This window comes from Sciurus carolinensis, chromosome 7 (genome assembly GCF_902686445.1).
Source record: "Sciurus carolinensis chromosome 7, mSciCar1.2, whole genome shotgun sequence".
Taxonomy (NCBI): Eukaryota; Metazoa; Chordata; class Mammalia; order Rodentia; family Sciuridae; genus Sciurus; species Sciurus carolinensis.
The window spans coordinates 41,331,359-41,358,279 of NC_062219.1; the positions used below are offsets into that span (position 1 = coordinate 41,331,359).

The 26,921-nt window shown below is 32.1% G+C and overlaps 1 protein-coding gene across 1 annotated transcript in view; it reads left to right on the top strand.

Annotated features, from left to right (window-relative positions):
- The window catches only part of LOC124989192 (triadin-like), a 151,370-nt gene that overhangs the window by 110,775 nt on the left and 13,674 nt on the right, over positions 1-26,921 (top strand). Inside the window, exons 14-21 of the mRNA XM_047559164.1 lie at positions 188-214; positions 576-623; positions 2,494-2,541; positions 3,735-3,752; positions 5,853-5,897; positions 7,546-7,566; positions 9,428-9,454; positions 10,155-10,193. Of these exons, the coding sequence (XP_047415120.1) occupies positions 188-214; positions 576-623; positions 2,494-2,541; positions 3,735-3,752; positions 5,853-5,897; positions 7,546-7,566; positions 9,428-9,454; positions 10,155-10,193 (273 nt within the window). The remainder of the gene's footprint in view (positions 1-187; positions 215-575; positions 624-2,493; positions 2,542-3,734; positions 3,753-5,852; positions 5,898-7,545; positions 7,567-9,427; positions 9,455-10,154; positions 10,194-26,921) is intronic.

The following is a 26,921-nucleotide window of genomic DNA, read 5'->3' on the forward strand; positions in this document are numbered from 1 at the left end:
CCTGTTCGCTGTATTTATTTCCCTGATTATATTTGGTTATTGCTGGTTTTACCAGATATATGCATTTTTTTAACCAGAAGCCCAATACCATTTAAAACTAATTAGGTCTACCACTTAAAGTATATGTTTTTTGTTAAATATTACAAAATGTCAGGTAGTGTAATTCAATATATTTATCCTTTCCCAGCTTCATCTGAAAAGGCACAAATTCACAGTATGTATGGAAATTTCATTTACAATTCTTCTATAGTCTTTTACAAGAAAAGTTTTGCATATTTCTAGATTTATTTTTAACCTATGCTTTTATGCAGATGCTTTATTATAGCCTATACTTTGAAAATTAAGTCGCTTAAATGTATATAATTGTTCTTAATATATTTTTTTCATGAATCAAAACCTTCTGAGTTTTTCATAAGAAACAGAATGACATGAATGTTCAGAAATTTTTTTTCTCTATGGGCACATTTACTAGTTATTTTCTGTTTCACAAACACTGGCTTAACTCATAAACATTCATTATATGTGAACTTATAAAACTCCTAAATAAATGAAAAGCTTTTCTTTTTTGTTTGCAGAACAAGACACAGTGAAACCACAAAAGACTATTTCTCATGACAAACCAGGTATTTGGAAGGTGTCGGTTGTAGTCTCAAAGTGTCTCTCAATGTGACAGTTGTGGCAGAAGGAAGAGTATAGAGTCAAATTTGAAATTATTGGAGACAACTGATGTCTTAAGTCATGAACATTTCCAATTTTAGACATCATCTTAATACTTTCTATACTGAGAACTTGATGAGTCAGATGCAACTAGAGAGCTAGTCCTTCCTTCCCCTGAGAGTTAGTATGGAGACCATCATCATCATCACCAAGGTGAATGGGCTCCACAATTTTGGGGGCATGGGGGATTGCAGGGGTTGAACCCATGGATGGTCTACCCCTGAGCTATATTCCCAGTCCTTTTTATTTTGCTGGTCTCAAACTTGCGATCCTCCTGTCTTCCTATTCCAGTGACTGGGATTACAGAAGTGCACCACTGCTTCCGGCTGAGCTTTACACTTTCAGTTTTGTTCTATGGTGGGCAAGGTGTTCTCAGGCAGCTTGTCATTCATATGTCTCATTCAAGTGTGATCATCCTACCTCCCCAAATCCCAAGGATGTGGAGTCATCCAACATTCTCCCTACTTCCTTCACTCCCTGTTCTTTTTCCCATTCTTGCCTCTCTCTTCTTTTCTTATTACTCCTGTTCTTACTTTTCATAGACAGTTGAGGTGAACCAATGGGTTCTGATTGTAAAGAAAGTTACACAATTCATCAAATCAAGGATATTCGTTTTTATTTAAAAATAGAAATTTAGTTCTTATTTAAATTAATTAAATATGAATTTAATTTTGAAGTCTTGGTTGTGGAATTTCATCCTCCATTCCAGACATTTCGTGAATTATTTTCTTGATGCTCTGAATATGTTTTTGCTAGAATTTTTGAGAAATTAAAAATATTCTTTCTGAACACAAATCTTAGGGAATATTTTGTTTACATTTTTAAAAAAATATTTCATAAAATCTATATACAATAGGTTTGAATCAGTAGGATTGGATTCAAAAAGTATGACTTAAAAAGTGTAAGACCCCAGTGATTGAAAATATAGGGGTAAATAAAGATAGCCTGGAGTGTAGGAAAGTCAGAGAAGTTTTGGAGCCTCTTAGTTTATGTCATTAATGAAACTATCATTTCCTTGTGTTCTAAATGTTAGATATTTTGAGGTGAAGTAGAGAGAGAGTAAGAGTTTATTTCTGAGTATATATCAAATGTATATCTTCTAGCCAGAAATATTAAATTTCAGTTACAACCTTCCTGTCCTTTAAATTCTCTCATACTGGGTGAAACTTTCTAAAAGGGATATTTGAACAGACCATTCACTCTCACTGCTGAGAGGTTTAATTTTATATTGGCTCAATGTCATAGTCTCATTAGTTTGACCCAAATCTCGTTGATTCTATAAAATCGTGGAAGACAGAGGACTTTCCACACTTTACCGGTGCTTTCTCCCAACTTGCATTGTAAGAAATTTGTGTTCTCCAGTTCATCTTGGAATTCCAGGGAGGAATCTCCACAAAAATGATGAAAAACTGCTTTATCCTATCCTTATTCTATCATGAGTGAAGAGTTACCTCTGTGCCACAGATAAATACAGTGATATGCAGCAAAGGCAAAAGGCAGGGTTTTCATTGGAAGGTAATAGGGCTAATTAAATTAGGAAATCCTTTGCAATAAGATACCTGCAAAAGATGTGTAGGTTAGATAAAAATCTTTTTTGTGTGGTCCCAATTTGAATAGAAGATATTGTTTGCTATTTTTGTTGGGAAAACAGATAAGGTTTTCATGGCAGTGGTGTTATTTCAAAAAGAATACAAAATATCAAGGTTGAAAGATGTCAGTATTTTGTATGGATGTATTCAAAATTTCTACTCGTGTTAACATGTTTTCCTATCACAGAAGAAAAAGTTCTCAAGCAGGTAAAAGCTGTCACTGTAGAAAAAACAGGTAAATAATATTTCTTATATTTTTCTTCAGTGTATCAGTTTTATGTTATGTAGGTGAGCACACATCTTCACTGAAGCATGTAGACTTGCAATGACATAAATCCTAAAAATCTGAATTCTTTTGAATAACTAAAGACACATTCAATAAATTTTTATTAAATTACAGCAGCATTACTTTACATTTTAAATGTAGTTAACCTAAACTTATAAGGAAAGATATATACTAATTATCACATACTCTTACATTTTACTGTTATTTTCAAACCACATCTCCTCTAATCTTAAAATTCTCAAAAATCTGAAACTTTCTGCAGTTTATAAATCAGCTGGACTAATTTCTGTTCATGGAACTCTTCAAAGAGTTTTGTGTTTAGGAAACTTTTAAATTTATCTGAAAGAATAATAATCAGAACACATAATATTAAAGTAAAAACAGCTCATCCCTCATTATTTCATGGGAGAAAGAAAGAAGTGTATGTACTCTTGCAGTTTGGAGACTTCTCTGTTCGGAGAAAAAAAAAAACTCTTAGTCTTCAACCCAGTTGACATCTTGAACCACTACTAAATCCCTTCCATCTGATTCCAAAATGGAAGTTTTTCCCCACTTGGCCATTAGGAGTTTCATTTCTTACTCTTCAATCTAAAAGAAAGAGCCTATGAGATAAATATTGTAATTTACCTGACAGAATCCAATAAACAGGTTTGAAATGTAGATTCTTGGAGAAAAATAACATTCTAGGAGAATTAAATATTTTACAAATTTATTACAGTTATTACAGACCGTTATTTTCTAAGAAGGAAGGAAACTTTATTTCCTGTGACCTTATATGGCGATTTTTCTTTCTCCCAACCACTGCCTAGGATTGTAATGTTATTAAATGTTCCTCAGACCTGTACTCTTAAGATGTTAATATGTCTCCCCGAGTGTCTCACTTTGTCATATGGATATTTGGAGATTACCAAAAAACAAGCTCAAACACATAGATTGCTTTAAATTTTATGTCTGTTTCATGTGTCTTACCAGTTTTTGACAAGCCATATGATTAATTTATAAAAGTGCTCAAGCAAAGAGTTTAACTTAAACTAAGGAAGGGAACTAAAACTGAGACCAAATAAATGAACATGGGAATAAGTTGTTTTTTTTAATGATCTGTACTCATTGATCTACCATCTACTTTCCTTCATTCTCCACAGCCACACCCAAACCAGCAAGTAAGAGATGAAGAATATAAAATCTGAGAAATATCGCTTGTCAATTTCAATATTAACATTCTGCTTGTTTTTTTAATTTGTTATTTATAGAGTGGTCTATGGCTAAATTATCTTTATAAGTGATAAATTAATGTATTCTTATGGCTTTTATTTAACATCTTTGTCTTTTGCTACTAATTAATGATTCCTTATAATTATACAGAAGAAATATCTAGAAGTCATATCACTATTATTAATATAAAATGAGTGAGTGCATCCAGGTCATAAAATGTCCAAAATAATATGTTATGGTACATGACAAATCTTTTAAACATACGTAATGAATAACAAAGAAAAATGAAATAATGTAAAATTGTCAGTGTTAGGAACTATATATATATATATGTGTGTGTGTATATATATATATGTATATATATATATACACATTTATATATACGTATATATTTGCTTTAAGCAGCATTAATTATATTGCAACCAGATTTTTCTTATTTGAATTTATAAAATTGTAAACACTTTGCCATGTATCTATTAAAATCACAGAATTTCCTTGTGAGTGGAAATTTCAAGGATCATTCATTTCATTGTACAGGTGCAATACAGAGATTACAATGGTAGATAGTTTCAAACATGACTATTGGACTAAGAAAGGTGTGAACATTTACTTATTGTCACAGGTGGCAAATGTGTCCAACACTGTGTCAAAATTATAATGTTGATCCTTGAATGTGAAACAAAAGCTTAGAGGAAGGGCATGAATAACTGTAACCTATATTCTGGCTCCTGTATGAAAAATGATTGAAGGTCATAAGAAAAACATGGGCACAAGTTAGGCAGTCATATAAGTGGTTCAGGAGATATGGAACAAATATATGGTGCCTAATTGGAACATATGCACATCTTAGAAACTGTGCCACAAATTTTGAATATATATGTTATATTATTACTGTTTTTTAATAAGTAAAATAAACTTTTGTGGTACAGTTCTTATGACAGCTTAATATCTTTAATATTGTTTTAATTTTCTTTTGTTTTTGCATGATACTTTAATATAACAATTATGCAATTCAGTTCATGGATGTTCATTCTTGAACACTATCGATCCCTAATTTATAAATATTCATTTTGTTTAATGATAAACTGATTTCTTCATCTTCCTATCTACCTCCTAGTTGATTTATAATATTGGAGAAAAATAACAGTAATTTCAAGAAATCTGTAAGTTCAGAAGTAAAACAAAGAAAGGACAAGTAAACATCAAGAACAGCTCAGGAGTACTAACCCTGGAAGTCATTGGAATGGTCCTACCCCTGGTCTATTCCAGTGATTTGCTCAGTTTCCAAATATTCTCGATTCCCTTCAAGATATCCTTTCCTCCATGGCTTCATTTTAAATTCCACTTTTGATTAAAGTGTGTGATCTCCTTAAACACTTTGTATCTTGAATATGTTTCAGAGGACTAAGGGTATGTCCACTACTCACAAGTTTTTTATTCCATTTGTCATGTTCTGGAATTGGTTGAGATTGTGAACCTGGAAAGGGAGGTGGTACAGGACAATCAATATTCAAAATGTGGTATTCTCTGAAGATGAAAATACCTGGATTTAATTTTAAATAAGCAACCAATGTCCAACACTAAATTGCTTCTTATCTGGTAAGAAGGGAACTAGAAATCAGAAAAGTAAGGAAAGGAGTTGGTCAAATGCTAAAGGCAAATGTCATCTACTTTAAATTGTTCCCAAGAACTGACTGACTCTTACTTCAGCAAAGCAAGAGGAAACTTATTTTCTTATCTCCCCTCCTCTTTGTATAATTTGTACTTTTCTTTTTAAACCACATGGTCCCCAGAACAGAAAGTACTCTGGCACTGTTTTTTAGCTACATGCAGGAGAAAACCACTCGCAGGGCGTCCTGAGAATGAACCTAACCTTGTTTATAACGTGCTTCCAGGGCAATATGCTTTCTGTGTTACAAGTTACATAAAAATGACTTTAGGGGCATGTCTCTTGTGTAAGCTGAAGATTGCTGCAAGTATATAAATAAGAAATGCTTACTGCACAAATAATCCACTGATTACCAGTAAATTTTGGTTTCTCATTTTAGAAAAAGCTGAAGATCAGGAAAAAGAACCTCCATCTACAAAAGCAGGTATTTTTACCTTATTGTTTACATTTTATCTTAATTCATTATTTTTATTAAATATGAAAATTAAAGCAATATATGCAAGCACTTTGCATTTGTCTTAGAGTATTGTTTAGTCTTGTGGTTTTGCAGTGTAATCAAGTTAATCTGACCTGAGGGCTGTGGTATTGTCAATCAATCATGAATAGTCACACATGCTACTACAGTGAAGCAACATTAACAAAACAGATATGCTTTCATGATGTATGAGGTCTTTCCATAATATTCTGTATTAATTGTTGTCAACTTTATTGTCATTTATCTTACTGGTGAATTTGATTCACTGTTGATACCATTTCAAATTACATGCATTAAATTTCACTAATTGTGAATGTCATTTGATATATTTTCTTAGAAGTAATCCCAGTCTCTAACAGTTAAAAATAATTCTTTTATAATAGGGTTCAGTTTTTTAAAAATATTAAGACTTTCAAGGTTCAAACACTGTGGCACACAGGAGGCTGACAGAATAAAATATCCCTCTCTTTCCTTTTCCCTATTCTTCCAGTTTTCATTTTGAAAGTATCTAATAATATTGAGTAGGCAATCACTTTTATTTCTTAATATATTCTTTTAGCATTATCTATGGTCTATATATAAACACATATGTATATGTACATATATACCACTTTTTCTTATATATATCATAACAAAGATTCTTAGTCCTTTCCCTGTATTTTTCTATTTTAGAATGCATCTTGAAGGTTTTTATAGTATCAACACATGAAGAATTTCCTGATTAGTAGTATTCTGTAGTTGAGTTGCACATAGTTTACTTAAGGAAGCTCTGACTGACCTATATAAAAGTTGTTTTATAAATTTTCTTAAAAGATAAATAATATATATCTTTTTAGTTTTATTAATGTAGCAAATATGTGTAGTTTTATTAATTTTAAAGTAAAATTCCTTAAAGTAGAATTTTTTAGTGAATGGTATATTTGGTGCATTTTTATAAATATTCCTAATGGGTTTTTTAGAAAAGTTGTATTGATTTATATTCCCACTGTTAATTTATCAGCATTTAGTTGACCTAATTATGCATGATTCAGATCTTTCCCAATCATTGTCAAATTTGCTATTTTTTAGTGAGCAGAAGAGCGAACAATTAATATTTTTAGTTAATAATTTCAAAAGACAAGGCATGTTGAAGACAATGTATTTGTGTGGTATAGGTTTTCATCTACCATACATTTGCTCCTCCCGATACTGTATAACATTAACTTTTTCATTCATACTATATTTGGAGAGTTAAGACTGTGAATTAGTAATAATTTTGGAAAGCATAGTGACATAATGTGTGTTCTGTGACATTCAGAAACAATGAGAAGCTCAGATTGTTTTAAACATTCATAGTATATCAATTCATAAATAAGATTTTAGTGGGGATACAGAGGAGAACAAAATGTTCTATATTTTAGAGGTTTACATCTGTTCTGTAGGTAAATTCATGGGGAATATGTTTTTTAAAATTACTCAAAATATTTTTCCTATTGCTTATTTTAACATAGCCTTATTTCCATACTAACTATAAAACACAGAAAGAAAACATAATGGACAAATGCACATATATGCTTAGAAACGTACCACATTTTCTCTTCTTTTTCTTCACCTTTAGAGAAACCGAAACCAACTCCAAGTAAGTGAATCATTTTAAAATTTAAAAATATAGTACACAATTTTAATTTCATAATTTTTAAAATCAAATATGAAGTTTTTAAAAACATGGTACATTTATTAACATAATTACTATTATGCCATTACCTATATAAGAAACTTTAATTGAAAAACTATATTGTGTGCGTTGTATTCATTAACCTTTGAACGTGTATTTGTCAAGCATCTGCTAGGCATATTACACTCTACTAGGATATCTGATGAAATGACCTAAGATGTTTTCAATTGTTATGTCTGTGAATTAAACACATTTATCATGAACTACTACCCTTGCAAAAGACAAGAAGTTGCATCTTTTTATCTACTTTCAACTGTCTGTTATGATTCATTTAGTAAATTCGGTATGAAAATCCCTCTAATACTCACTGTCTGGGTTTAAAAAAAATCACTGCTTATGATACCTGTCTTCAAGTATTTAAGGTTGACAATTATCTTTTTTTTCTTGTTGTTTAAAAGCTCCAAGGCACATTGTTTTTAGCAATTCAGAATTATCTTTTGTCATTTTAAACAAGAATAAAAATGCAACAGTAAACAATGAAGTCATTTCTTTAATACTATCAAAACAGGATCCAGACTTTACTCTGGAATAAAAATATGCGTATCCATAAAGAATGTATCTAGAGGTTGTTTTTAAAGTTTCTAAATATTAAGGTCTAATTTGTTTTCTTAACAATGTTATGATAGATTTCTAAAAACTGAAGCCACAATTATCTTGGAAGAAATTCAGTGCCAATCTTAGACATTAAATATTGCTTTTGAATTGCAGAAAAAGCTAGTATATCCAGTTGTCTTATTGCTATTAATGTAAAAAAATCTCTAAAATTGTTTGAAGTTAAAACTGGAATGTTGGTCATTTTAAAATATTATTTTATTTATGAAACACTATTCATTATCTTCCTTATTGTATTTTAATCACCTATTCTTGAATTATGAAAATAGCTTTCAAAAAAGTTACATAAAGACTGGTAACTAAATTAATCATGTTGACCAAAACCTGATTAGTTAATTAATTAATTTAAATCCAGGGGCACTTAACCCCTAAGCCACATCCCAACCCTTTTTATTTTTTATTTTGAGACAAGGTCTTGGTAAGTAACCTATGGCCTTGCTAAGTTAGTTGCATTTGAACTTACCATCCTCCTGCCTCAGTCAACCAAATCATTGGAAAACTTGATATTTTAAGAGATTTCTTAAACATTCAGAGAAATTCTCTGGAAATGTTAATCACTTGTACAGATTTGTAAGGGAAAGATAAAAACTTTTCTGTCAGGTTTTATTTAGAAAGTTATTAGTTCATGAATTAACTGAAGGAACAAAAGGAAAGGCAGGTTCTTCACTCTTCTAGATGACAAGTAAGTATTATTTCAGGTCTCATTCCACTTCTCAGACTTTGGTCACCAGAATTTGAGTTTGTTTCTATTATATTTTTCATGCCACAATCCCATTCTTTGCACTTGTAACAGCATCTTATAAATTATGTTTGTTTTATAATATTCAATGAGTGAATGCATTTGTGCATCCATAATGATCAAGTTAAAATTTATGTCACAGTTGTTTTTAATTTGTAATTTAGGAAACTAATCAAGGGACTTAACATGTTTAATAATATGATATTAAATAACTTTATATTAGTTTGTAAAATACTTCTATTTTACAATAGATGTCTCATTATGGATTTCAGAATTATTGTCAGTATGCTACTGTCATTTTGACAACATGTGTCTATTGTAATTTAATAGGAAATATCTGAAAGTAAAGTTCATCTACTACTGTAATTAACTGCTACTCATTCATATTTTTATATCACCTTTTTTTTCTTAAAGAGGGAATATCGGAAGTCACAGAATCAGGTAAATATTCACTATTGTGAATTGTGAAACAATTGTGAAAACAATATGCAAATTTGAGTTTGTATCTACCTGTGTAACATTAAGAAAATCCCTTAGCGGTTAAATTCCCAGTTTTCTCATCTACAAAGCAGGCATAATAACTTCCTCAAAGATACCTTTAAGGACTAAGGGAAATAACTGTGTCACATTTCTGCTTTTTAGTAGGTGGTCACATGAAATGTTGGTGTCTTTCTTTCTTGTCTGAAAAACATAATAAAGATAATTATCAATCAATCAAGACTCTTTTGAAAACTGTACCCATGGTTTACTTGGAGATATTATGTGCCTTTTTCATTTTTTACTTGAGCATCCACAGTATCAGTTAAATCTTTATTTCCTAAAGACAGCAATTGGAAATTTGGATATTTTTCCTATAGTATGCAGTTTAAACTTAATAATAAAACCATGGCTTCCTCTAGCTTCACCTCAAGCCATGCAAGGAATAGGAAGAGCTAAGCATACAGGTGACTAGAGATAGGCAGAATATATTCTCACACAAGGCCTCTTCCTGCACATCTGGTAATGGCAGGGACCTGACCACCAACTCCTTCATTCAGAGGATTGAATCTCATCTCCAACTCTTTACTCCAGCAATGAGTAAGAAAATCATGTTTTCTAAGATGATGATTTATTGTTGCTTCTTTCCCCTGCCCCACCCCAGGGAAGAAGAAAATTGAAAAATCTGAAAAGGAAAGTAAAGGTAAAGATGACATTTTAAGACACAAACATAAAATTATCCACAAAAACAAAGGAAAAAAGTACATAATTATACAAATTAAATGACTTAAAAGCAATTTATGAATATGTAGCTACTGATATTACAGCATGTATAGGAAATAGTGTGGCATGGCATTGCTATTAAAATTAAAAAATCTAAAGGAAATAATAACTTAGAACCTAAAGCAAACTCTACCAGATGTTGCTAAATTAGTAACATATATTTCATTTTATATGACTTCTGAAATATGGATGTTGATTATGCAAAATTTAATTCTAAGCATTAAGAAATACTAATACATGTTACTCCAAATTACCATTTCTTCTTAACTGAAAAAAACAGAAGTGAAGTGTTAAAGAAGAAAAAGGTAATTTTTAAGAGAGAATTTAAAATAATGAAAAGTCTTGAAGCAAAAGATTCTTAAGTCAAAATTCATTTTTATCATTTGTAAAAAACAGTTGTATTGATGTGGTTTTAGTCAGCTTTTGCGTTGCTTTGACCAAAATACTTGGGAAGAACCACTTAGAAGAGGGAAAGTTTAGTTTGGCTCACAGTTCCAGAGGTTCAGTCCTTGGTTGGCAGAGTTCACTGCTTTGGACCCAAGTGAGGTGGACCCCATTAGAGGAAAGCTTAGATCATGAGAGGGTCAGGAAGCAGAAGAAGGGAAACAGGGAAAGGGCCACAGGAAAGATGCACTCTTACAGAGCATGCCCCCAGTGACCTACCTCCTCCAGCCATGCTCCACATGTCTAGAGTTACCACCCAGTCAAGACAAACTAGGATGGACTGACTGGGTTACAGCCTTCACAATCCAATCATTTCACATTCCTGCATTAACACAGGAGCTTTTGGGGAATATCTCATAATCAACCATAGCAATGTATGTAATGTCTTTTGATCTGATTATAAGAAGAAATGTGGTAAATAACTGGTGGATGTGTGTTAATGGCAATGTTAATGGAGCAATACACAACAGAACAATCAATGCAAATAAGCATCCACTTATTGTGCGTCACAATGATCCTTCTTCCCCCTGCACATTGAGTTTATTTTTTTTAGTAAACTACACAATACAATGCAGGATGATCATTTGGTTCAGTGTAATTAAGTGTAGTCTAAGTATAAATGTATAAGAAATATGTATGGATCAGAAGGAGACCATCTTTTAGACAGGTCAGAATGATAGATTCTGTTTTATTAGCCCCAGATTAAATCAGAATGATCTATTTCCATGGATTGTAATAAATCAAGTTAATCAAGAACTTCATCAGATACCTCAGTTCATGTAAACGACAACAAAAAATTTATTCAAAATTAAGAACATTTAATTTTGTTAGGTATTAGTTGAATGAAAAATAAAATTTTTGAAAATTGTTCCAAGAAAATACTTACAATACATAATTATGCCCATGTTCATAAAGCTTAGAGTTAAATGAGGCAAACTTTTAATTAAATTTTACTGTAAAACCTCATGATTTAATTTACATTTTTATAAATAGTTCTGATAAGAAAAGAAAGTCTTCAACTGTACAATGTGACAAAAGTTAATCTTGAAGTTCATAAATATTCAAGTGTTAAGTTGGTATGGAAATGCCTGAATTGCATTAGTGCTTCACACTATTAATATTACCCCTATTTTTTTTAAAGTCAAGAAGTCTAGTAGACACTTCTGCTAGTAGCAGACAAAGTGGACAGATAGAAAAATCCAGCAGAAAGTTTATATTTCAATAAAAATTGGGAAATGGTGAGCAACCAAAACGTTTAAAAACATAAATATTCAATAGATACATGCCAGAAGGAAATTTATTTCAAAAGACTTTTGTAACATGAGTACTGTCAAAAATAATATGCCTGTAGTAATGAAAAACAACCATAACTGGAATTTTTATTTCTTTTATCTGTAAATAAGAAGTGTAGTTAATATCATGAACACATTTATTATTTATAAATTGATCTTTTAAATTCATGTTAAACACAAGGTGGAAAAATGCCAGCATGCAAACTGCCTACATGTTCTTTCAAAAAAAATTTTTTTTGGTGATATTGTTAGGAAATCATAAGTAAAATGTATAATTGAATTATAATCTGGGTGATTAAACTTTAGGCAAATTAAAAATATGCTTTATCTTCTAAGATACTAGATAAACATAACATAACCAAATCAACTATTTTCATTCATGGTAAAAACATAGATTTCCCACGGGGGTAATAAAAAGCCTTGCATTGCGCTGTCTTCCTTTTGCTGCCTACTGTAGCATGCATACCTGAAATGCAGGACATTTCTGGATGTGTAATTTAGTTATATAAATGTTAATAATTTAGACATAATCATCAGAATTATGGTTGGATAAAATTTTCAGTAAAAGAGCAAATCACATTTGTGGAATGCTATAGAGACCTGATTTTTACATTGAAACTTTCTTCAAAATATTTCTTAATATCTTTTTGAGACAGCCAGCAAAAACAATGAGAAGAAATGATTTACTTAGAAATTCATAGCTATATCCTTTTCTAATTTTTTAATATTATCATCATGGCCCAACTATTTGTCTTATTTAAAGACAAATAGTGCAAAGAAGGAAATCTTAACATCTGTGTTTTCATGGTGGAGACAGGATTTTGTCCCAAGTACAAGTTGGTATGATACCAAAGACTGCAGTGGTTAAACTCATTTAATCCCACTTCACTATCCTGTTACACTGTTGTAAATACAATAGAAAGATACCTACCAATTAGAGTAGCCCAAAGATTAAATGTGTCCCACTTTCCCACTTTACTCCCTGAAGAAACCTTGGAGCTATGGTTGGAAACCTCTTTGTAGCTCATTCTACAAGGAACTCAGACATTGGATAACTCCTCATTTCTTTTATTGTTCAGTGATTCCATCATTTCTAAGATCTTTGCAATTTGAATACACAGCAGAGAAAAATCATCACATATGCCAAACCAAGGCCAACCTGAGCTTGTTGAAAGTAGGCACATTCCTTTGCATTCCTTTTTCGTGGTTCATCATATCTCACAATATATTTTATTTCTTTCTAATTCCTGTCTTTCTAAGCAATGCTGGTATTTTTTAAAGGAAATATAATATTGTGTAAATCTTAGTGAAATATTTTTTAATTATTTTATTTTGCAATTTCATACATAAGGTATGCTATAAATCTATAATTCTTACTACATTAGAATACTACAAATTTCAAAGTAAATCATGTAATAAAGATTACTTTTAAAAGTTATATTTTGAAGGTTGGCCCTCTATGTTTAAACAAGGTTGATAAAATAGAGGTGTTACCAATCTTCTTACTCAAGAAAATAGAATGTCTGCCACAGTGTTTTGGAAAATCATCTCACTTTATGTCTTTGCCCTACATTGTATATGTTTAATGAAAAATTTATTACTTTAAAGAATTACAGTCTCTCTCTGAAATTAATAGAAAAACTCATTTTGCATGAGGCTTTGAAAGATTCATTAATTTTAATTGTAAAGTCTAATTAGTAGTTATTTGTCTTCATTTATCTTTGAAAAGAAAATAAGCCTCAATAACATATCTCATACAACTCAGAAATTTTAAAGCAAGTATTTAGATAAATTACATCACATGAAGTAATTTCATTCAGGTTAAATGCAATTATAGTTGAGCCCAAACACTTAACCAAAAGCCTATTAATTTTAGTAAGAATGTTTAAAAAGCATAAATGTTATGACACCTGAATAGTTGCTTATTTCTGATAGCTCACATATTTTCTTATGTAAAAAAGAGATTAACTGAAATATCCAAAGAATTCTGTTCAAAGTCAATAGAGAGCTGTTTTATTCACCAGTTTTTATTTTTTTTTCACTCAGTTCAACTGCTCACAGAAATCAGACTTATTTATACAGGAACTGCCTATCTGCCTTCTTTTTTCCCCATAACATTATTCAGGTAAAATTGAAGTACAATAAAATGCACATATTTGAAGTATGCAGTTTGATCAGTTTTGACATGTATGTAACCAATAAAATCAATATTAAAAACATTTCTGTTACCTTTGTAAAATTTGAAATCATGCAGACTGTTTCCTGCTTGATTTATTATATTAGAAATTCATCACCTTAACATATATAGCACCCCATATCCACATGTCAACTATTTGAAAATTAAATGGTGTGCTTATAAAAATATCAGAGGTTGAAGAAGAAAGCACAAGAAAAGTAAATTAAAATGCTTTGAAATAAGGGATAATAAAAACTTAAAATATCAGGGTCACTAGAATGAAACAGTACTCAGATGAACATTTATAACTTAAGTACTTATAACAGAAAGAAGCTAGAATAACAAATTATTTTCAAATTATATAATAGGAAATAAAAAATAAGAGTAGGAGCAGAAATATATGAAATAGAGAAGAGATATTATGGATAAATTTGATAAAAGTCAAACAAGTCTAATGAAGAAAAGTGCAAGAATACAAAAATTAATGTCAGTGGAAAGGGAGCTATCAAAATAACCTTACAGATTACATTAAGGTAATATTACAATTGTGTGCCAACATATGTGATAACTTACATAGCATTGTCTGTATTAGAGAAGGATCCATGTGCTGCTGAGAAGAAAGTGTATTCAGTCATTGATGGATGAAATACTTTATGTCTGTTAAGTCTAAATTATCAATTGTGTTTTTATTTCTATAGCTTCTTTATTAGTTTTTGTTTGTAGGATCTATCCAGTGGTGAGAGTGTTAAAGTTTCCCAATATTACTGCATTGTGGTTGATTTGATTCTTGAAATTGAGAAGGGTTTATTTGATGTACATAGATGCTCCAATATTGGAGGCATAAATATTTACAATGGTTATGTCTTGTTGATCTATAACTAACTCCCTTAAGCAGTATGAAATGGCCTCCTCTTCCCCTTCTGATTTACTTTGGCTTAAAGTCCACTTTATCTGATATGAGGAGAAAAACTCCTGCTTGTTTACATGATCCATAGTACTAGCATCCATGTGAATGATATGTTTTTCCTCATCCTTTCACCTTCAGTCTGTGGATGTCTTTGCCTATGAGGTGAGTCTCTTGGAGAAAGCATATTGTTGGGTCTTGTTTTTTAATCCAATCTGCCCATCTTTGTCTTTTCATTAATGAGTTTAGACCATTAATTTCCAATGTTATTATTGAGATATAATTTATATTCCTGGTCATTTGGGTTTATTTCTGGTTTTTAATTTGAATTAGTTTCTCTTTGTTTGGCTATTCCTTTAGTGTAGTTCCTCCTTTTGCTGGTTTTCATTTCACCTTCATGGAATATTTTGTTGAGAGTGTTCTGTAGTACAGGCTTTCTATTTGCAAACTCTTTTAACTATCATTTCTCATGGAAGGTTTTTATTTCATCTTCAAATCTGAAGCTTAATTTTGATGGGTATTGTATTCTTGGTTGGCATCCATTTTCTTTCAGAGCTTGGTATATGTTATTCCAGAACCTCCTAGCTTTGAGGGTCTGGGCTGAGAAATCAGCTAAAATCTGAATTGGTTTCCCCAAATGTAATCTGATATTTTTTCCTTGCAGCCTTTAAAATTCTAGCTTTATTCTATATATTGGGCATTTTCATTATACTGTGACTTGGTGTGGGTCTGTTGTACTTTTGTACATTTGGGGTCCTGTTAGCCTCTTGTATTTGATTTTCCAATTCAATCCCTCGGTTTGAGAAATTTTCTGATATTATTTCATTGAAAAGATCGTGTATTCCTTTGGTGTGTATCTCTGTGCCTTTATCTATCCTGATAAATCTTAAATTTGTTTTTTTTTTATGTTATTCCATAATTCTTGGAAGTTCTGTTCATGATTTTTCAACCCCTTCTCTCTCTGGTCAACTCTGGTTTCAGTATTATATATTTCGTCTTCATTACCTGAGGTTCTGTCTTCCAAGTAGTCTATTCTGTTGGTGATTATTTCTATTAAATTTTAAATTTGGTTTATTTTCCCCTTCATTTTAAGAAATTCTGCTTGGTATTTTTTTTCAGAATCTCTGCCTTTTTTAAAAAATGATCTTTCACTTTCTGTATTTTCTCTCTGATTTCATTTCTTATAACATCCTTTAGTTTACAATCACTTTAACTATGTACATACTAAACACCTTCTCTGACATTTCCTCCACTGTGGTGTCAATGGATTCTGTTGTTAGAGTATGTTGGTTTCCTTGGGGCAATTTGTTCCCTTGCTTTTTCATGTTGTTTGTGTGTCTATCCATCTAATAGTATGGATCTAAGGCAGTAGAGTTTCTACCCTGGGGACTTACAGTGTCCCTGCAGGTTTCCAGTTCCTCATTCTTTATGGGGGAAACTAATAATAACAACAACCAATACAAACAACATACAGCATTAAACCAAATAGTTCCTACTATGACATCTACAGTGTTAACTATTACAATAAACAGAAATGATATGTTCAATTATTGCCTACAATAAAATCAGCAACTTTGCAAAAGGGTATATAATTTCAAATGTTGAACAGGGAGAGGACTGAAGTGATATAGGATGTGATGACAATGAGGGAGGAGGAGAGAAGAAGAAGTAAAAAATTAAAGGAAGAATGAAAGAGAGAATAATAGAGATTGGCTGTTAGCAGAAGAAAAGAGAGGCAAGGGAAATAGGTAGGAGAAAAATATATATATATATATTATATATATTATATATATATAATATAATATTATATATTATAATATATACCTATATTGTGTGAAGCTATAATTTACATCAAAAATACCTTATCATGTTCATGAACCTGGAAGTGAATTGACTTGCATAAAAATAAATATCAGGATTGAAACAAAATAATCCTGTCTGCCTTAAATTCTTAACCACAAAAATTTACTATAAAACACATATTGCAGAACCATGATGTTTTATTTGCTGCTATTCTCTAGTATTCACTAATTTAAATATAATTTAGGTCTAAGAAGGATTTCGCAGTTTGAAATGGGTGTAGTCTTATGTAGAATAAGGAGACAAGAACTCCTCCAAAACACTCTCTAAGGTATCAATTTTCAGGTACAGATAAGAATTCTAAGTGTACAGGGTACAATCGTAAATTTTCCTACAAATCCCTATAATTCAAGGACATAACAGCATTCCTTCCCATGTTCCCAGATTTAAGAAAAGTCCTTTTAAATCCGTGTTGTTCAAGATGAACTCAATGCTGGCCATATGTGTAATTTAAAATTTCTAGAGTGTATATTAAGAAGGTTAAAAGAAAGAGGCAAAAATCATTATGTGTTTTATTTAACTCAAATAGAGAAATATTACTTCAATATGTTATCTATATAGAAATTTATTGAGTATTTACATCTTTCTCTGGTATTGAGACTTCAAATTGTGTGTGTATTTTACACTTACAGTGCATTTCAACTTGTGCTAGTCACATTTCACATTTTGACTCTTCGTGGGTCCATGTAGTTCATGGGCACTGCATTGTGCTGAGCATATCTCATTATTTATTGGGTGATTTCACTGCAATGCTTGAGTATTGAAGAGAGTATAAGAGAATCATTAAATTATGGTACTTGTCACATACATCATTCAATTCTTTGATTTCAAGGGATAGAACCCCTCATGAACTTCAGTAAATTAAAAAAGGAAAATCATTTGAGGACACTGAATCATCTCATTGATACAAAGGCAAAAACTCTACTACTCCTCAGGAAAAGCCCTAGGAAGCCTCCTTACCCCACACTCTGCCTGCAGGGGAAGGTAGTAAGAGCTGACTTGAGGAAGGAGAAAATGCCTTTGGAATGATTAGGGTTTAGATAAGTGGAGAAAAGAAAAGAAGAGAGGGAAAAAAAGACCACAGCACATAAAGGAAATGAAGAAGAGTTGGCTGAAGTTGAGGGCTAGAAAGTAGCAGGAGGTAAAGATATTTAAGGTGAAACTGTTAGGCAAGACCATGTGCGCCTAGGGAATTTAGATTTACTGTTACAGAAAGCCATGCTTCACTTCGCTTCACTTCACATCAGGAAGTAAACATAAAAGTATTCTTGACAACTGACTGTCATGGAAGTAGTAATAGTAAGAATAAAAGTAAAAACTGAAAATAGAAGAATACCAGGAAGAATACTTTTTTTTTTTTTGTACTAGGGATTGAACCAGGGGCGCTTATTAACTGAATCATATCTCCTGCCCTTTTCATTTTTTAAATATATTTTTCATTTTGAGAGAGGCTCTTACTAACTTGCTTAGGACCTCGCTAAGTTGCTGAGGCTAGCTTTGAACTTATGGCCTCAGTCTCCCAAGCTACTGGGATTACAGGCGTGCACCACTGCACCCAATGAAAAAATCATTTTCTTTATAGAACATAATGAAATACATGTCCAGGACATCATGGAATGATATATTTTTAAAAGCTGGTTTTTCTGAGAATATGAAGATTATTTTCTCTGTTGTGTTTTTTTTTAATTTTTAAATTTTTTATTATGCCTCTTAAGGGGCAATCATCAAAACCCACCTCAGGTATTTATAAAGTAGAACATGCTAAACATAATTTATAACAAACAATAATCATTCTGTTTAAATTATGAAGATGTTTTTATTGTTGGTAGGGGTGGGTTTTTTGTTGAGACTTCTTATAGTTTTCAGTCATTTGTCTGATAAATAAAGTCAGGAGGCCATGACTCCTTTCCACCCCACGTTCTAACTTCTCTTCGGTCCTCTGACTCCAGAATTTGTTGGGGACAGGTGAAGGAGTACAAAGGTGTAGAAACGAAGCCATGAAGGAGGAAAGTTACCACTTCCCAAATTCTAGCAGTTCACATCATTGAGATGTCTGAAACTATCCCCTTGGATGGGTTTCACAAATATCTGGGCTTTTACTGTAGGGAAGAAAAATGCTGAATTAGCAATGTCTGAACAACGCTCTATCAGTTTTCTGAAAAGTAATGTTGCAAAAATCGGGTTTAACATGATTCACAGAGAATTATGGTGTAATCAATCTTCATTAATGCCTTTTTTTTTTTTTTTTTGGTGGAGGAAGGGTGGTTAAGGATTTATCTTTCTAATTGCTTTCATTTGATTTTCATTGTGTATGGTTTTTTAGAAAATGTGGTAAATACGTAATCAGTAATTTGTTTATCATGGAGTTTGGACTAAGCTATCAGGAGAGAATATGTACAAAATTGTGCTTCATTTCAGACCTATTATCTTCAAAAATAAATGCATTTTTGAACTTTAAACAATGCAGCCATCTCTTCCTATATTGGTATTTTATTTTATTTTTTTTGGAGTCAGAGATTGAAACCAGGGCGCTCAACCACTGAGCCACTTCCCCAGTCCTTTTTCATATTTTACTTTGAGACAGGGTCTTGCTAAGTTGCTTGGAGTCTGCCTAAATTGCTGAGGCTGAATTGCTGAGACTGGCTTTGAACTTGGTATCCTCCTGCCTCAACCTCTTCAGTCCCTGGAATTATAGATATGCACCACCATTCCCCTCCTTAATATTAGTATTTTAAATCTTTTGAAACTTTTTGTTAGAAAAAAATTAAAACAACAACTATGCATCCTAAAATATTATTCCTAAGACTTGCCCAAAGGAAACACATGAAAGAAGACAAAGGAGTGAGAAGACACATCATTAAAGGGCAATGAGTGGCCCAGGGAAGTTTTTTATCTAGATTAGTCTCAAGATTCTTAAGGACAGTATAACACAGCAATGGGTAATGGGGTAAAACGGTGATAAATTGTACAGGTATCCGAAGTTCTTTTGTTGTTTTGTCAGCTGGTCTACATTTTAGTAAAGATAGGTTGCTTAGTTCCTCAAAATGGGTATTTCAAACAGAGTAATGAAAGCCACTTCTTCCGAACATGCTATGAAAGGTTTCACTTTGGCATCTTTCCTGTGAAATTCTTTCGGTCATGAATAGTTTTACCAGGAGTACTTCACCAAAATTGCTTGCCTGCACACAGGTTTGGAATAATCACATAGTCTTTGAGATCTAATTTGGAGGTTAGTCCAAATGAGTGAGTTTAACATTACTATGGCTACCTGATAAAACTTAATCTCTCCTGGAAGGCAATTGCTTTTCAGTGAAGCTTCGGGCAAATCTGCTGGAACAGGAGTCAGGACGTCCATTTCCTTTAAAACAATTTCTTTTATAGCTTACCTTTCTGATTTTTAAAAAGATTTGTAACTTTTTATATTTTCACTTATTTTTTGATTTGGCATTTTTTTAATAAAATATATAGTTAGTGAATAAGAAATGTGTTTGAATATCAGAAGTAAGCAACCTAGGGAATTAATCTGATATTTAAGTAATCTTAAAATAAAATTAAATAAGGATTTCATAGATATAAAAGTTAATGATTTTTTTTCTGAATTTATATGTTTGGTATAGCTTTGGCCATGCAAGCAATCTGTGAATGGAGTATCTATTAAAGAATTTTTTTAAGAATGTAATTAATCACATTGAAAGCATATATTTGATAATAATAAAAGCATAAGCAAATTATTATTATAAGTTTCTGCATCAATTTTTTTTTGGTAATATCAGATACCTAGAATTTCTCAATAGGTAGATAATTCCAAACTGGAGTAATATTTTACTTTTTTCACATAATAGTATGACTGAATTAGGGTGAATGTAAAATGACAATCCAGTGGCCCAAAATAACTACTTCTCTTACATTCTTTTTGTTGGTATTCATTTTCCTTTTTCCTAGACACATTGCTTATCTTTTCTAAAGTGATCAAATCCAAGGTAAAAGTCACTTAAGAGTTAATTTACCACTAAAATTAAATATACATTTTTTCCAGACTAATTAAGTTGCTGATAAAAAACAGTGTGCAATTAATTAATGGTGACATAGCAACATTTCAAATTTTAAGTAGTGAACTAATTTTTTCACTTTAAAACATATGCCAGTCACATTTCTAGCACAGCACAAGAAAACTTAATAGTCTGTTTAAGATGCAGTTAGAGAACAAGTCTTGAAACACCATTTACTTAACTCCACAGAAAGAATTCAAATGGTGTTATTCATGCCAATTATATAATGAATTCATTTGTCTTAAATTAGATCAAAATATTTCCCAATGAATAAGTGGAACTGCAGAAACAAAGTGACTATTAAATCTCTTGCCCTCATGTGTTAAAATTGCTTGGAAAAAGGAACTGCAGTTGTAGCTCAGTGCTGCAACACTTGCCTATCATACATGAAGTCCCAGATTCAATTCTAGTACCCACCTCTCCAATTGTTTGTGGGGTGGGGGAGCCATATGACTATCACTGTATGATCTGCCTTTATACTGCTTGGTTAGTGAGTTAATTATTTAAATAAAAAACTGAAAGGGGAAAAAAAGACTTCTCATTTCTAAAACAATTCCTCAGAAAATATTTAGGAGAAAGATTTTTTTTTTCAAGTATTTTTCATTGTATACAAATTAATGTTAGCAATTTAAATTTTCTGTTCTTCTCCACAAATATTAACTACTTTAGTGTATCTTGTTTTCTAAAAACATTTTATTATGTAGTATACGATAGATACAAAATAACCATATGGAACATGTGAGAACTACCTATCACCAAAATCTTTCAGAAGTCACTACTACAATAAGTTTTATTTTTATAATTCCTTGCGTCATTTTTTTTCTAATTTAAATCTGGTCCTTACCATCATGGTTATTTTCTATTTTTCATTTTCTCTTAATGCTTCTTTATAATCTTTCTGACTCTTATAAATTGAGGATATTATTTCCATTTTAAATGCCTTCTTTCCCCTTCTAAATTCCCTAAAATCCAAAAAGGTACACATTATTTTTATGACTCTTGTTGTTACCCTTGAAATTTTTCATGCACACTTAATAAAGCATAAAATTTCTATAAAACAACCCCTTCTAAACAAGAGAAGAATATTAACATACAAATTCCATCATATCTAATCCTTACTTATATGGTAAATTTGTTCAAGATTTTTAGTTTAAAAAATGAACACATTAATTTTATTGGTATTGTATTTTAATCAATATGCTTCTATATTTACTAGATGTTTAGATGTTTACAGGTTTAATTGCTTCCCATTCTTTTGCATCTTCTTTCTTTGATATGGTACTCTTCTCATGAAACCTTTAGGATTGTCTTGTACAGAGTTCCAGAGTTAGAAACACTCTCAGTTTTTATTTATCTGAAAAATCTGTCTCTATCACTCCAATTCTTCAATTCCCTCCTTCCTTCCTTCCTTCCATCCTCCTTTCTTTTCTTGCTGGGCCCGAAATCTGGCTCTTCAGTTATGCATTGTGAGAAGTTTTCAATATTTTATTCTACTCTATTTTCTTTTCCACTGTTAGAATGGAGAGTGCTATACTGCTTTAATTGTCCTTTATTTTTCTTTTTCTTGTGTGGTGTATCTTTTCTCTCCACTTTCTTTAAGTATTTTCTCCTTGCCTCTGGTCTATCGTAGTTTCACTATACTTTGTTGGGATAGAATATTCTTATCTTGTGAAATATTTCCAGAACACATATACTCATTTTTTTTCTTCTACCAATTTGAGAGATGTGTAGTCATTATTTCTTCAACATATTGTCTTTTCCATTTTTTATTCTATTGATTATTTCTGCTGATTAAGAATACATTAAAATGCACATTGTCTTTCTTAATATTTCTTTAAAATTTCTTATCTCCTTGTCTAAGCTCTATTTACTCTAATTTGATCAGTTTTAGTACACAGTTTACAAATACTTCCTTCAGATCTATGTAATATGCTATTTAATTCATCCAATGGGCTTTGATATATATTTATCATTTTAATGATTATTTTCCAAAACATTAGTTATTTTATTTATGTGTTTACTTTTGCTGCTGGAGGCTTCATGCACATGCTAAGTTGCTAAGCATACACTCAACTCTGACTTATACCCCACCTGGTTATTTTCGTAATTTCCTGTTGATTGTTCTTGATTATAAATATTTCCCTGCTTTAAAACTTATATATATATATATATATATATATATATATATATATATATATTTAAATCTTATAAATAAAAATATCAATATTAGAAGTATTTTGTGATATAAATTCATGGTTTTTTCCTTCCTTAGACTCTGACTCATGATAGTCATTTTTTTTTTTTTCTTTTTCCTGTGTGTTAGACTTTGATCTTGTCTCATATTTGCTTGATCTTAATGGATCTCACTTTCTGGGTATCATAGGAGATAAAATTGAGAAAGCTGTTTTCAAACAGAGATGCCTGATGGCTATTAGGGCTTGTTGTTCTTTCTCCCAAGCCATCCCATTGTTTCCTCTACTTCTTCCTCCATGGACTTTGATTTTTGTAGGTTTTCACATTCCACTTATGCCAATACATCGGTATTTTCTGGTTCATCTAGTTTTATCATAAATATTTTCCATGAGTTTTGCTGTCCCTTCTATCTGCTTTCACATGGAGATTTGGAGATTTATAAACTCTGTGCTGTTGTTTTCTCAGAGTAGGGGCAATATGATTTTCATCCCCCTACCCCTGGTTTAAGGAAGGATTGTGGCCTCTGAAAACCACCCCTTGCCTGCTTTGTGAATTATGTTTTTAATACAGGCACTTGTCCTCCCCATGACTACACCTCTCACACATCAGCAGGATTTGTTTCTACCTTGGGTCAGGAGCTTTTTGTTTAGGGAATCCCTTTACCTTCTCTGGGCCCAGCACTGCAAAAGAATAGATAAAGTTTCACTGGTTTTGTAACTGAACATTCTAGGGTATGCAGTTGATCATGTTATCAAAAGTTTTAGTATCCAATAATTTTAAAAATTTTATCTTCCAATCTTATTTTAACAAAGAGATTTTACTTACCTTTCTAAATTTCTGAATTAAAAAGGGAAATAACTGATGTCCTAGTTTTAGGCATTTGTATAAAAATAAATATGTCATTAAAAATTTAGAGTACTTAATCATAGAACCTTAAATTTAATATTTATTATAAAAAAACCATTCTTATTAATGCATAAACCTTTTCATTATGCATAAGTTTTTGAATAGAAAAAAAATAGACCTTCTTTTATGGGTCAAAGTTGATTTCCAGCTTCACATGTGCAGGTCTATATATATATTTGTACATACTCATATATGACTAAAAGTGATTGCTTTAAAAATGACTAACTTCCGTTTTTTTGGAGGTCACATGCTAGAATGAAGCATTAATGAAGACTAAAATCAATAGATCCCAGGGTTGCTTAACCACAGAGCTACATTCCCAGTCCTTTTTTAATTTTTTATTTTGAAACAGGGTCTCACTGAGTTTCTTAGGGCCTTACGAAATTGCTGAGGTTGACCTTGAATTTAACCTCCAGAGTTGCTGGGATTACAGGCATGTGCCACCATGCCCAGCAACTCAATGTAGTTTTTGTTAGAAACAAATTAGCACCACATTCACATTAGAATTACAAATGGTTTCGTGGGGGTAGTGGCTGATACCTGGGAAATTAGTTTCAGAAATACTTGATTTTAATCATTACTTAAAAACTGTGTAAATGTGGGAAAATTATTGAACTTCTATAGCCTTATTTAAATTTTGAATAATAATAATAATATTTATTATATAGAAATTTGGGATGATTGAATAAGTTAAAATAACATTGTGCAAAATAATGTTTGGTGCATGAAAAGTGACTATGAATTGGCAGCTATGAGAATGAGAGGAGAATGAAGACAATGGTGATGACCGTGCATATCAGGTTACTTCCCCAGCTAGGGACAGAGTTCACCTAAGGTTTTGTGCCAAAATGTATAAAACTATAAAGCAAAATAACAATAAGAAGGCACATCTCACTGACTTTTGGCTGCATTTAAATCAATCGCACTGTTGAGAGCAAGGGTGATTAAGTTCATGGAGATATTTTACCAGAAGAAAAAAATTAAAATGGAGCAGTTGTTTTTGACTGAAGCTTCCTAATATGCACCAGTTGCCCATGCACATCACTCTGATTCCCTCCTTTTGCCTGAACCCAGAGAAAGTCTGTGTATGAGGCACATTTGGCGAAATGTTTGTCATTGTTCATTATTAGTCTTTGGGTCCTAGCAATGTGGCCTCATTCATTTTGGGCTGATGTTAAGTTATTCTGACATTGCCCTCAAGACAGTCTCTTATCCTTAGAGTGACAGGACAGACACTGAAAGGCTTGCATGCATTTATTGAACACCCTGGCTTCACTGTGTGCTGTGCGCAAAATTCTAAATGTGAACTGTCTCTGCAAACTGCGTTATTCCCTGGAGACAATTTCAAGAATTCTGTGAATATTGCTTAGTGTACCAGTTCAATTATTATTATTTTTTTTAACTCATGATCGTTTCAAATAATAGCCTGTATAGAAGCCTCACACCTGAGGGCTACAATAAACTTGCTGTCAGCTATGGATTCATAGGATTTCTTGGGAAAATGTATACTCATAGAATATAATATTCTATTAAACTGTTTACACACAATGCAGTAAATCAGTTGAGAAAATAATCTGGAGCTTTAAATATCTCTATAGTCTCAAAGTGATGCACTGAATTTGATCAAGTAAGAGAAGCAGAATACAAAAAATCCTTTCTAAGTTTCTTTTGTGTCTGTGCCTAAAGAGCCCAGTTATTTACCAATGAGTATCTCTTGAAACTGCAGAAATCAGAATAGATTGCTAGTGGAGATAAACATGCAGTTACTGTGCCAGTGTGTATGCATGCATTATTTAGGTAATTTTTATTTATTTATTATATTTGCTAAGAGTATGAAGAGCTGTCTGGGTACTACACAAGACAATTTTATTTCTAAAAATAAGAAAAAAATTAACACTGTCTTCACTATGAATTCTTGAAAATGTACTCTCTCCCCAAGTTAGGATGGCTTTTAATCTTCCCTTTCTACCCACTGCCACCCTTCCATTCCCAGATCAGGAAGCATCCCTGCTCCCCACCGTGATAATCCAAGTTCCTCTTTGACTCCATCCCCTCTTGCTCCCTAAACATGCATCTTCAGAAAGGATTCCTCCTCCCTCTGCCTACAGATATTCCTTTGTATAAAATTTCCTTTGCCTTTTTAATGCTTTCTGGAGCCCTTGTACTTTTGCTCTGCTTTTATTTACAGTCACACTTCTGAGATAAGCCTCCAATTCTTCACCACTCCTTCAGCTTGAAACCCCACACAACCTGAATATTCTCCCTAATACCTTCCTCGGATAGCTCAAAATTCAACAGGGAACTCTGCATCTCAAAGCTTAATTACCTTTTCCTGACTTTTTGATGCATTCCTACCTTGTGGGTCCACCACCCTCTTGAAATGCTTTACTTTATGACCTCCATTTTATCAGACTCTTTTTTTTGTTTGTTTTTCAGTCTGACTGTATTTCTTTAGTGTTGGGTTTCTGCTGCTTTTCCCCAGAGTTTGAACTCTTGCATCCTCACCTCACTCCTCCTCTTCTGCACGCTTCCTCCATGAAGTCATCCACCCTCGCTATTGATCCCACTGCCTACTTCTTCATGAATTTGTTTTAGTCCGCTTTTTCACTGCTGTGACTAAAAGACCCGATCAGAACAATTTTGGAAGGAAAAGTTTATTTGGGGTCTCAAGGATTTGGAGGTCTCCATCCATAGACAGCCAGTTCCATTCCTCAGGGCTCCAGGTGAGACAGAACATCATGGTGGAAGAGTGTGGTAGAGGGAAGCCACTTGCATGATGTTCAAGAAGCAGAGAACGATACAAAATATTTGGTATACCCCCAGA